The 13,615-nt window shown below is 40.7% G+C and overlaps 1 protein-coding gene across 4 annotated transcripts in view; it reads left to right on the plus strand.

The window, feature by feature from the left end:
- The window catches only part of SBF2 (SET binding factor 2), a 416,533-nt gene that overhangs the window by 170,660 nt on the left and 232,258 nt on the right, over window positions 1–13,615 (plus strand). For all 4 annotated transcript variants that reach the window (XM_036494152.2, XM_004593793.3, XM_058663392.1 and 1 more), the window contains exon 3: window positions 817–954. In XM_036494152.2, the coding sequence (XP_036350045.2) occupies window positions 817–954 (138 nt within the window). The remainder of the gene's footprint in view (window positions 1–816; window positions 955–13,615) is intronic.

The following is a 13,615-nucleotide window of genomic DNA, read 5'->3' on the forward strand; positions in this document are numbered from 1 at the left end:
TGAAATCAATATACCTATTCTTTCAAATTTGTTAAAATGTGTTTTATAGCACATTTTTGGTGAATATCTCTTCAATTGTACTAGATTGTAGTCTTTGATTATATGGGCCCGGCGGCGTGGCTTAGCGGCTGAAGTCCTCGCCTTGAAAGCCCCGGGATCCCATATGGGCGCCGGTTCTAATCCCGGCAGCTCCACTTCCCATCCAGCTCCCTGCTTGTGGCCTGGGAAAGCAGTCGAGGACGGCCCAAAGCCTTGGGACACTGCACCCGCGTGGGAGACCTGGAAGAGGTTCCTGGTCCCAGCATCGGATTGGCGCGTATCAGCCCGTTGCGGCTCACTTGGGGAGTGAAACATCGGATGGAAGATCTTCCTCTCTGTGTCTCCTCCTCTCTGTATATCCAGCTTTCCAATAATAATAAAATCTTAAAAAAAAATAGATTATAAAGATTATATATATATAACCAATAGTACATGCTGAATCTCCAGTGTAGTTTACTCCACGATTTGTTCTCATACTTTGGGAAAAGTTATTCATTTTGTTCTGTGTTCCTACACGTGTCAGCCTAGGTTTCAGAAATGGTGTCTCAAAATAGCATCTACGTATCTTCATGAAACATGTATTCTACATAATGAATCTGAATGCATTTTTTATATCAGTTGAAATTTTTAGGCTACGTCAAGTAAAAACTTTATTAACTGGGAAAATGTTTTAACATTTCTCATAGATTAATGAGAAATTAATAATAAATTAATGAGAAATTAGTGAAATTTTGTTATACTCCTAATATGTGGCAATTTCATTTCTGTCTCATTTAGTTTTGTCAGCCTGGGGGATGGCAGCTGTCTAGAGAGAGGAAGCAGCCGACGTTCTTCGTGGTGGTGCTCACAGACATTGACTCCGAGCGCCATTACTGCTCATGCCTAACGTTCTATGAAGCAGAGATCAATCTCCAGGTACACAAGCTTTTCAAATCAAAAGTACAATCACAAGATAAACATTTAGGGATTTTGAATGTCATATTTATTTCTGTTAAAACTGCAAGTTTTAACTTTAAGAACTACCTGAATGTCATAAGGAACTTTGTATATTTCTGTAATTAATGTTGGAGAGAAAAGCAACAAAGTAAAGCTGCTTTCCACGTGTACGTATCTTTTAAAATATTGATAATATGGTGAGAATTTGTGAGAGTAGTGTACCCATGAGTTGATTTATTAATAAGTAAAATTGATTTATTTTGTTTGTACACCTATGGTTTTCCAGCCAGGCCTAACAGGGGCTGGTTGTTCATTAAACCAAACATCAAATCAAAGTTTTCATAGGTTACTTATCACAATGCTTGACATTATTTTTAAGTGCCTAAATAATTGATAACACATTCTTCATAGTAGCAGTATTGTCAGTATGATCGGGCCAAATTCATAGGGTAGGAGTATGAGCATTTAAAATGCTTCCTCTTTCAGAATATTGGTTGAGGTTCTTGGTTTCAGACAACTGAAAGGATTCATAATAGTTTGGGCAGTTTAGGAAATTTCAGCGATGAGCAATGGGCAGGAAGCCAAATCTGGAAAGTAGAAACAACCCGTCTTGGGTCTTTTTTCTTAAAATACATACTCTGTAAGCCTTTTACCACTGAACAGTATAGTGCTGAATATCAGACAGCGTGACATTTACCTTAGATATCTGGAATACTCAGCCTGTGTAAAAGCATTGTCTCAAAGTGCCAACACATGCTGTTAAATTTCATGAATTGTTTCTGGGTGCAGAAGTCTGATTTTCAATTATCATACATGATGAAGACTCAGTATCTTAATTCCTTTTACTGATATGTTTAAATCATCATGTCCGATAATTTTATGAAATGCTAAAGGTTTACATTAAATATCCATTATTTATACTATCACCACTATAAACTCTCCTCTTTGAAAAATCATTGTAAGAATTCATATTAAAATCTCAGAATCAAGATGGTGGTATAGGGTAAGGACACATTTAAACGGACTGAGAAACATTTAATCAGGATGAAGCAGAGAGGACACATTCCAGGAGAGAGGAGAGGACAGAACAACAGCAGAGGGGTACCTAGAGACTGACAGACACAGGAAAGCAGCAGGCACAATGGTGTGGTGTTGCAGTGACTGATACTCCAGTGGCATTCAGCTAATGGACAATCTGAACTCCACCGGCAGCAACCAGATGGAACTCCACCAGCAACTAGGCGGGAAGGGACTTTTCACTGGGAGCTTGGGAGGTGAACCCAGACAAAGAACTGTCGGTCCTCTGGTCCGTTTGATTTGACCAGGAGCAGAGACAGAGCAGCAGATCCCAGATGGACAGTGCAAGAACAGGGTGGATTTCACAGCCCTCTCAGCTCCCTAGAATCAAATTGGACACCATTTTGCATAAGGAGGCAAAGGCAAGGGAAAGGACTGAGCATACACTGAGCTAGGAGTGAACTAAATTCTGACTCAGTGAACTGCAGCAGCGTGGCATTCTACAGGTTCCACCCAAGAGAGGTCCGGGTAGCCCTCAGACCTGATGACCAGCAGATCAAGAACTCTAGTAGTGGTATGTCAGGTGTCATTTTGTACACTGTGGCAAAAGCTTTAGGACTGCAGGGGACAACAGTGAACTGCACATGTGTTGAGCTCACGAGAACTCACTGAGTTCTGTGGATTGCACTTGTCCCGCAGGAAAATAATACTGACTGTGGCATCATACGGGTCAAAATAGGTCCGTGTGGCACCCAGACCTAATGTCCAACAGGTTCCAGCAAGATCAGCGCCACCAACAGCCTAGTTGTATAGGACACCTGGTGTCTCTCTAGTCCTGGGACCTGCTCCAACTGGAAGTGGGAGAAAGGTTGCAGAGACAATGGTGCAGCCTCAGCATGGTATCACAGGAGGTGGAGAGTGGTGAGCCAGGAGCTGGCGCTGTGGAGACCACTGTGGAAATCTAACATAAGAACCCAGACCTGGAACTCGCTAGAGGTTGTGGCACAAGTGGCTTCAAGCAAAGAGTTGTGTACCAACTGCAATAAGTAAAATCAAACTGTAGACCTGTGGGTGACACAACCTAGAAACCTGCCCCAAGGAGAAGACTCTGCTAACCAGAAGTACAATGACCAAGAGCAAAAGAAGACACAAAGGCACAATGAATACTACTGAAAACTCCCCTGCAAAGGAGCAAAAGCCTATGCCAACCTCAGAGTTAACTGAGGAAGACATTGAGAAAATGGGGCACACAGAATCCGTAAGACTCATTTTAAAGCTTCTGATCAAAAATAAGAAGCTCATGCAAGAGTTCAAAGAATTTAAGGAAGCAATAAAGCAAATCAAGGCTGATATATCAGAAATTAAGAACACAGTAGAGCAAATTAAAAGCACAATGGAGAGTCTCCAAAGTAGAATGAAGCAAGCAGAAGAAAGAATCTCAGAATTGGCAGATATTTCCTGTCATCAGGGGGAAGCAAACAGAAAGCTGGAAGCAGAGCTGGATCAGGCCAAAAAAAGTATTCAAGAATTGAAAGACACTATTAAGAGGCCTAATAAAAGAGTTATGGGAGTCCCAGAAGGTGCAGAAAGAGAAGCTGAGTTTGCAAATGTATTTATTGAAATAGTAAAGGAAAATTTCCCTAATCTACAGAAAGAATTGGGAAACAAGATCCAGGAAGGGCATAGAACTCCCAACAGGCTTGACCAAAAGCGATTTTCACCAAGACACATGATCATCAAGCTCTCTTCAATTGAACATAAGGAAAAGACCCTTAAATGTGCACGTGAAAAAAATCAGTTGACACATAAAGGAAAACCAATTAAGCTCACAGGAGATCTCACAGGAAACTACAGGCCAGAGGAGAATGGAGGGCCTGGCAGCATGACCTAGCAGCCCAAGTCCTCGCCTTGACCGTGCCGGGAACCCATATGGGCACTGATTCTAATCCCAGCAGCTCCACTTCCCATGCAGCTCCCTGTTTGTGACCTGGGAAAGCAGTTTAGGATGGCCCAATGCTTTGGGAACCTGCGGCCGTGTTGGGCGACCTGGATGAAGTTCCAGGATCCTGGCTCCTGATGGGGACAGCACTGGCCATTGCGCTCACTTGGAGAATGAATCATGGGGTGAAGGATCTTCTTTCTCCTCCTCTCTGCTTATCTGACTTTGCAATATAAATAAATAAATCTTTAAAAAAAAAAGAAGAAGAGAATGGCGTGACATATTCCAGATTCTAAAAGAAAAAAACTGTCGGCCTAGGATAACATATCCAGCAAAGCTTTCTTTTGTCTTTGAAAATGAAATAAAATTCTTCCACAGTCAAGAAAAGTTAAAAGAATTTGCCTCTTCCAAACCTGCCCTACAAAGAATACTTCAAGATGTTCTCTTGACAGAGAAGAGGAATAGCACCCAACAAAACCAAAGGCAAACGGGAAGACCATCCCAGTAAAATGACAACAGAAGACTAAACCAATGAACAACCCATTCCTACAATGACAGGACCAAAGTACCATCCATACATATTAAACTCTGAATGTAAATAGCTTAAGCTCAATCAAACATAGATTAGTTGACTGAATTAAAAAACAAAACCCATCTGTTTATTGTCTAGAAGAGAAACACTTCACCAACAAAAATCAGTAGAAACCATATCGAATGAGTTTTGTTATTTTGTTAGTTGCATCTCTTCAAAACGCCGTCTTCTGATTAAATCATTCAATGACTCATAGATCATACAGTAGCATCATTTTCTTCAAGAAGGTTCTTGATTTTCATTTCTTCAGCTACACATTAGTCATTTAATAGCATGTTATTTAACTTCTTGGTGTTGTTAATTTCTTTTTTCTTCCTGATGTTGATTTTGTTTTGTGGCTTTTCATGTAAGGGGATGTATAGTAGCTGTGTAATGGAGACTGTCATATCTAGTAACATGTCGTTTAACTGTTTAACTTCATGGCATTGTAAATTTCTGTTTTTCTTTCTATTGTTGATTTTGTATTATGACTTTTCATTTGAGGGGATGTACAGTAACTGTGAAACGGAGACTAACATCCAGATGTGAGGATGTAGTGTTGTATGCATTTCTACTTCCAGACAAAGATGAACTTATAATGAAACTGTTCACTATATCCTGACAATAGGATTCTGGACTCTCTGCCATTGTCCATGCCCACAATGATGGACATATGACTGTGTATGAAGAACTATACTTTAGTAATGATATAGAGGAACTAGATTAGGGGAGGAAATTGGGTCTGGGATAAGGGAAATGCCAGGAACCTATGGAACTGTATCATAAAATGATAATAATAAATTGTAAAAAAAAGAAAAAAATATTAAAATCTTAAGTTATAGCTAGAGTTTGACCAAGCGGTTAAGCCCCCAGTTAGGATGAGTGCATCTAGCGCTGGATTTCAGCTTCGCAGCTAGCATTAAACATGAGAGGCCAATGATGGTTCAAGTAGTTGGGTTCGTGACATCCATATAGGAGACCTGGATTGAGTCCCTGGCTCCAGACTTATCTTTTTCTTTTTTTTTAAAGATTTATTCATTTTATTACAGCCAGATATACAGAGAGTAGGAGAGACAGAGAGGAAGATCTTCCATCCGATGTTTCATTCCCCAAGTGAGCCGCAACGGGCCAGTGCTGTGCCGATCCGATGCCGGGAACCAGGAACCTCTTCCGGGTCTCCCTCGCGGGTGCAGTGTCCCAATGCATTGGGCCGTCCTCGACTGCTTTCCCCAGGCCACAAGCAGGGAGCTGGATGGGAAGTGGAGCTGCCGGGATTAGAACCGGCGCCCATATGGGATCCCGGGGCTTTCAAGGCGAGGACTTTAGCCACTAGGCCACGCCGCCGGTCCCCAGACTTCATCTTGTCCCGGACCCAACCCATGGATGTGGGGAGTAAAACAGCAAATGAGAGCTCTCTAGCTTTTCTGTGTCTCTTTTTTCTTTAAAAAAAAAATCTGAAGGTGTTTTATTATAGAATTAAACTAGTGAATAATTGTTTAGACATATTTAATGATTAACAGAGCAATACAGTCTCTTGCTGCTACTTGAAATTAAGAGGTTATTTTGTCAGTAAAGACAGAGCACAAAGAAGGTGACAGTAATCCCTTCTGCCTTTGATAGTGTTTGCATGGATATTGCTAACAAAGAGTAGAACCAATTCCCCTTTGGTCAATTCAGTCTGAATCAGTTAGCTCACTAGTCCAAGTGCAGAACAGTATTAATCTTTCATCTTCATGTTGCTCTTTAGAGTCTATGATAAGGCAAAAATGCAGTATTCTATGTTATTTCCATATTCATGACAGTACCTCTTCACAACTCTCTAGAGTAGTCTAAGGAAATTCACTGTGATTAATTGGATTCTCCCTCCTGTCTCCTTATTCCCTGTGCCTTTCTCCACCAGATAAAGCACAGAAAGTCAATAGTTTAAGAAGTATAGTGGATATTTATCAAGAAAATCTGGAAATTATGGAAAATTTTGGTAACATTTTATATGGAAATAATTGCAAAATTACACAGAAGTTACAAGACTAGTGTCAAAATCTATAATCCTGTATGTTTTATGTACCTTGTTGTCATTCTGATTGATGTGTTATGTCATTTTCTTTTTGCTACTGCCTTTTCTTCTTTCCGTTGTTCTTTTCCATTCCCTTATACACACATATGAGCACACACACACAGTTTATTGGTACCATTTAAAGGAAAGCTACATGTGTTGTCTGTGAATTGTTTAGTTATACTTTAAACGAACATTAACAGTACATAAAGAAGACAGTTATGTAGGGCCTGGCGTGGTAGTCTTTAGTAGATTTTAGTGGCTAAAATCCTTGCCTTGCACATGCCAGGATCGCATATGGGCACCAGTTCGTGTCCCAGCAGCCCCGCTCCTCATCCATCTCTCTGCCCGTGGCCTGGGAAAGCAGTTGAGGACGGTGCAAAGCCTTGGGACCCTGCACCCGTGTTGGAGACCTGGAAGAAGCTCTTGGCTCCTGGCTTTAGATTGGCTTGGCACCAGCCATTGAGGTCCCTTGGAGAGTGAATTATCGGATGGGAGATCTTCCTCTCTGTCTCTCTTCCTCTCTGTATATCTGATTTTGCAATAAAAAGAAGTAATTTTTAAAAATACAGTTATATAAAGAGTACAGTTATCAACTCTGGGATATTTAGCATTGATAGAATGCTTTATCATCCATATATCACTCTTGTCATTTGACCTAATTTGTAATATCCTTTAAAGCCACCTGTACCTTTTTTCTCTTCCAGTTCAGAATCCAGCACATCAATACTACATTTATGTGTTACTTCTCTTCTGTCTTTTTAAATTTGAAATACTCAAACTTTGTCTTGTCACATTAACATTTTTTAATAATATAGCTCCCATTCCCCCCTTTTTTGAAAGAATGATATTTTTCTTTTGTATTATATGGTGTTCCCTATTCTTATAGTCAGATTGAACATCAACAGATGGGAGACTCTGTGTTTTCTCTGAGAGTGTCTTCCTAAGGATGCACTTCTGGAAGTATGCATTGCTTTTCTGAACCTTAAAGATGCTGTTAATTTTGGTATCTTGGTCAGTGATTGTGAGACTTCTCTACTGTGTTGTTTTTTTCGTTTTCAGCTGATTAATAATCTGTAGGAGAACTACTAAAATCTATGGACATCCCTGAGATTTAGCATTTAATGGTTATTCTTATCTGTGCCAATTTTTATTATTGTAGCCACAAAATGACTATTTTCCAACACCCTAGTCCCTCCACCTTTATTAGTCTGCAGTTGGCATTTTAGTGCAAGCAAGAGCTTTTCTTTGTTTTCTGTCTACTTTGATCTGTGAACTGATGAATTCTAGTTTTTTCTCCCCTTCATAGCAAATAATTCAGTCATTTTTGTGAGGTGTATTTATTTGAAAGGCAGAGTTGTGTGTGTATATGTGTGGAGGGAGAGGGAGAGAGAAATAGAGATGTCAATCTTCAGTCTGTTCATTAACTGCCTAAATGACTTCAGTGGCCAGTACAGAGCCAAGCAGAAGCCAGGAGCCTTGAACTCAGTCTCCCATGTGGATTCAGGGGCACAAGGAGTTGGACTATCACCCACTGCTTTATCACACACACTAGCAGGGAGCTAGATCAGAAGTAGAGGAGCTAGGACTTGAACCAGTGCCCATATGGAATGCCTCAATCACTGATAGTGAGTTAACCTTCTATGCTACAACATGGACTCTGAGTTTCATTATTTTAATGCAAAAGTTGTACTATTGTTTGACCTGGGTCACTGCTGAAGCTTGTATTATTTTAACAGAGCTCGATTTCTAGCACAACAAATAGATACAGGCTTATTTTATTCCTTTCCTTCTTCAGCCTCAGGAGTCAACCATTGCTTCAAGGATCCTTGCCTCCTTTAGTAAGGAATAACATTAGAAGCCAAGATCTGGTTTCTTGTGTATGAGTTTAGTACTCTTTATCTTAAAGTTTAGGACCGGAGATATTTCAGGTGACAGAATTTTTCAGGTTTTGGAATAATTTGCTAGAGCTGTACTAGTTGAACATTCCTAGTAAAAGTACTATCCCAAACCTCTGAAATGCTCCAAAATATGGTTATTTGCTTTTCCTTTTGAAACTTTTAAAGTGGCATGTTGATACTCAGAAAGTTTTAATTTCAGGACACTTTGGATTTTGGGTTTATACATGGGATGTTCCCCCTGTTTTTCAAATTGTTGTTTTTAAAGATTTTTTTTTCTAGTTCACATATTTTACCACCTAGCACTTTAAGTGAAACAAAAAATGACTTTTAGTCATTACAAGCTACTTAGCAAAAGTTTAAGGTCTGCTTTGTGTGAGTTGTTCTAAGATTCTAAAAATGTAAGTAAATTGTGAGAGAGTTCTGGCTTCTATATCATTGTATGTGGCGTACAGCCAGAGTTAGACTGCTTTTCTGTGTTAAAAACAGCATGTAATGTCCTTTGGGTTTGATCCAAAAGATGGTACAAACAATGAAGTCAAATTTGGAAAAAATAAGCTAAAACACAGAAGATGTTCCTTTCTAGATCATTAATAAGGTTGTTCTCATTGTTGGCACATAGTTTTTAGCTGTGTCCTTTTTAAAAAAATGTGTTTTTCCTTTATTTTTGGATCATCAGTTCAAAATAGATTTAATTCTCATTTGGTGTGAATTACTTCATACCAAATATTCATGACATATTCTTTGGAAGCTTCAGAGGAAGAACTTAGGGCCATGCACCATCCAAGGTATAATTGAGCAACTTTAAAAGTGTTGGCTCTCTTATCTTGCCAGGATATAGTAACTATGCATAAGTAATCAGAAGCAAAACTTTGGCATTAAACTTTGATAATATGTTTCCAAAATTATTGAACTGGGCCATATGATCCTAGATTTTTTTATCCAGCTCTCCCACACATTTGCAGATGCTATTGTCTACTTGGGGCAACCCTGAATAATGCCTGCCTAGCCTGCCTCCAATCCCAGTCACACCTTCCATCTGGTGCTGTGACATAGCCCAGCCCAGACAGGCCCCAGACCTGACTGTCACAAGTGCTGGGAGGTGCTATGGCCTAGCTAGAACAACCCAAATGACACCTACTGTCGGCAGTGCCCCATTGCCAGTACCCCAGCCTAGCCGAAAGGAGGGACTAGGGCTACAAAAAGGACAACACACAGTGGGTCATTCTTGTAAAGATAATGCCATTTATTCAAAGTTGACCTGCCTCTTTTATAGTCTGCCTAGCTCTTCCCAATATTTTCCCAATGCTCAAGCAACTCCTAAGCTCCCCTGGGGGCATCTTAAAAAAAGGGGAAGCAGGGAAAAGGGAACTTGTGGTCAAGCCAGGGGCTAAATGTATCAGGCCTAGATTGCCCATCCTGTTACCCCTAGAGAAACAAGCTAAGCTGTGGAGTTAACCCTTGGGAGACCGGGAGCTGCAACCTACTGGGCCCCGGCTCCCAGGCCCGGTTTTCACACCTGCCAGTGGATGCTGTGACCTAGCCTGACCCAACTTATTCTCAGTCCTAGTTCTTGTGCACACTGGCAGGTGCTGCAGCCTAGTCAGGGTGACCCTTATGAACCCCTGTTATTTCCACCCCCAACCCCAGCTCTTGTGCACACTGACGGATGCTACAGCCTAACAGGGATGTCCCCAAAGATCCCCTGCCAGTCCCATTCCCAGCCCTAGTTCTCACATGTGCAGGTAGGTTCCACAACCTAGCCTGTGCTGTCCCAGCCCCAGCACTAACTGGTAGGTGTCACAGTCTAGCTCAGCCCAGCCCACCCTCAGTCACAGATTTCACCTACAGCAGCAGGTACTGTGGCCTGAAAATGGAGTTCCCAAAGATCCATTTCTAAACCCGCTCCAAGTCTCTTTTCTTACTTGTGCCAGTGGGTGCTACAGCCTAGTAAAGATGACCCCAACAAACTCCCATATGACCTGCACCCACATGGGACCAAGAAGAAGCTCCTGGCTTCTGTCTTCTGGCTCCAGGCTCCAGATCCAGTCAGCACCAGCCATTGCAACCATTTGAGGAGTGAACCAACCAATGAGAAATCTGTGTGTTTGTGTGTTATGTCTCCTTTTCTCTTTGTGGATCTGCATTCCAAGTAGAAGTAAATAAATATTTTTAAAAGAATTATTGAGGGCCCAGCGCCGTGGCCTAGTGGCTGAAGTCCTAGCCTTGAGCGCGCCAGGATCCCAAATGGCAGCCAGTTCTGATTCCACCAGCTCCACTTCCCATCCAGCTCCCTGGTGTGGCCTGGGAAAGCAGTTGAGGACGGCCCAAAGCTTTGGGATCCTGCACCCGCGTGGGAGACCTGGAAGAGGTTCCTGATTCCCGGCTTCAGATCGGTGCAGTACCAGCTGTTGCTCTCACTTGGGGAGTGAATCATTAGATGGAAGATCTTCCTCTCTGTCTCTCCTCCTCTCTGTATATTTGACTTTGTAATAAAAATAAATAAATCTTTAAAAAAAAAGAATTATTGAAATAAAACATGCCAAAAATGAAAAAAATGACAAATTACCATTAGCACATTTTTTTCAATACTAAAAAAATTTAAAAGAAGAAAAAACTATTGCAAATACAATAGTTTAATTACATGGGCAGACAGTAAGTCTCATCCCATAATTCAAGCTGATCACCTTATAAAACCTATTGTTTTTTTTCTGGCCTTGGCCTCTTTGGGTGTTTGGCTTTTGCTACTATTAAATTCCTCTTTTTTCATCTTACTGGTACCTTTGTTCTATTTATCTTTTAATTCCCAGCTAACTGGTGGACCTCACAAATTTCCCTTCTTAGGCTGTCAATTCCAAAATGTTGCAGTTTGTTTTGCACTGATTGATGATGTTTCATCTGTGTTACTTTTTGCCTGATAATGAATTGCCTGACAGAAGGTACTGCACGCTATGTGTTAACACCAGCCATGTGGCCAACCCTGTAGCAAATGTTTAATAAATAAACACACACTTTTATGTTACTATTTGCTTTTTTAAACTTTCTTGTAAACATACAAATGCAGACATTTTAGAAAAAATATTTTTCAGTATATGTATATTTTATGTGATATCTATCAGTTATAATCACATGATTCAATGACTTTGAAGTATAACTTCACAATCTGTTTTTCTTCCATATTAAAAGTATAATCATATTTAATACATATTTATATCAAACGTGGTATGGATGATACTTTAAAAACTTACTGTGCTTATATATTGATATAGTCACATATCAATACATTCATTATTAAATTTCTTTATAGTTATTATTTCTTTTTTTAAGAGTTATTTAATTTTTATTGGAAAGGCAGATTTACAGAGAGAAGGAGAGACAGAGAGAAAGATCTTCTGTCTGCTGGTTAACTCTCCAAGTAGCCATAACTGCCAAAGCTGAGCCAATCCTAAGCCAAGAGGCAGGAACGTGCTCCAGGTCTCCCACATAGGAGCAGGATCCCAGGACATCCTTTACCACTTTCCCAGGCCACAAGCAGGGAGCTGGAAGGAAAATGAAGCAGCCGGATCCGAGCTGGAGCCCATATGGGATCCTGGCAAGGCAAGCACTTCAGCCACTCACCAGACTACCTCACTGGCCCTGTATTTCTTTTTCTTAAAATATATTTATGTTATGGCTGACCTATATATAGGGAGAAGTCTTCTATCTATTGTTTTACTCCTCAGATAACCACAAGATGTAGGGGTCAGCAAGGCTGAAGCTAGGAATGCAGAACTCTTTCTTCCAGGCCTCCCTTATGGGTTCAGGGCCCAGGCACATGGGTTATCTGGGCACATTATCAAGGAGCTTGATCAGAAGTAGAGCTGCTAACGTGCCAGCTAACACTCATGTGAGATGCCAGTGTAACAGGTTGTGGCTTTCCCCATTATACCACGTACCGATCCCTACTGTTGTTATTTCTAAACAGCGTCTTGACTTCCAGATATTTTGCACTTATATAATATGAGAAACAACCCCCACTAATTGAAAGAGAAATGAAACTCACACTTGTTAAATCTTCAATATATGCAAGACAAATTGCCTCTTCATTACTCCACATTCTTTTCTTCTACCCCCTGTGTCTATGTTCCTTCATTCATGTTCCTAATCTCAGTAAATAACCTTACTGTACATCCACATGTTCAAACAAAAACTTTGAGTTATCACTTGTTCTCTTTCATTCTTAATATTAGAAGCATTAGCATATGCTGTCAAATCCACTTCCAGTGTAAATCCTTAGACAGCTACTTCTCTGACCACTCTGTGTGTTTCTGTTTTTGACTTTTAGAAGCTATTCTGCATTCATCATCAGGGTGACATCTTGAAAACAAAGTTGAGATTATTTTCTTGCTTGAAACCCTTCAGCAGATTGCCATAACATTTAGAATAAAAATCCAAATGCCCCCCCCCCTTTTTGGACTCTTAGCCCTAGATAATCTAATTCTTCACTGCTTCTGATTTATTATTTTTTCTTTCTTTGAAAGGCATAGTTACACAAAGAGGAAGAGGAGAAAGAGAGAGAGGGAGAATGGGGGAGAGATCTTTCATCCACTAGTTCACTTCCTAAATAGCAGTTTGAGCCAGAGCTGGGTCAGTCCAAAGCCAGGAGCCAGGAGCTTCTGGATCTTCCACATTAGTGAAGGTAGCCAAGCACTTGGACTAACTTCTGCTGCTTTCCCAGGCACATTAACAGGGAACTGGGAAAGAGGTAGAGCCATCAGATCTTGAACCTACGTACATATAGGATGCATCTATGCTACAATGCTGGCCCTTTCTTTTCCTTTTCTCTCTCAATATATATTTATTTGAAAGGCAGAGCAACATGTATGAGTTCTTCCACTTACCAATTTACTCCCAAGAATGATCACAACAGTCAAGTCTGGGCCAGCCTGATGCCCAGTCTGACCCAGATACTCCACTCTAATCTTTCATATGAGTGGCAGAGTCCCAAACACTTGTACCATCATCCTCTGCTTTTTCCAAAGCACTAACCAGGAGCTGGATCAAAAGCAGTGCAGTCAGAACTGACCTCACAAATGTGGGCTGAACTCACCCACTGGTTTCTATTGCTTAAACTATGCTGCACTTCTTCCTGCTTTAGGTCCTTTGTATTTTCCTCTCTGATG

Source organism: Ochotona princeps, chromosome 4 (assembly GCF_030435755.1).
Source record: "Ochotona princeps isolate mOchPri1 chromosome 4, mOchPri1.hap1, whole genome shotgun sequence".
NCBI lineage: Eukaryota > Metazoa > Chordata > Mammalia > Lagomorpha > Ochotonidae > Ochotona > Ochotona princeps.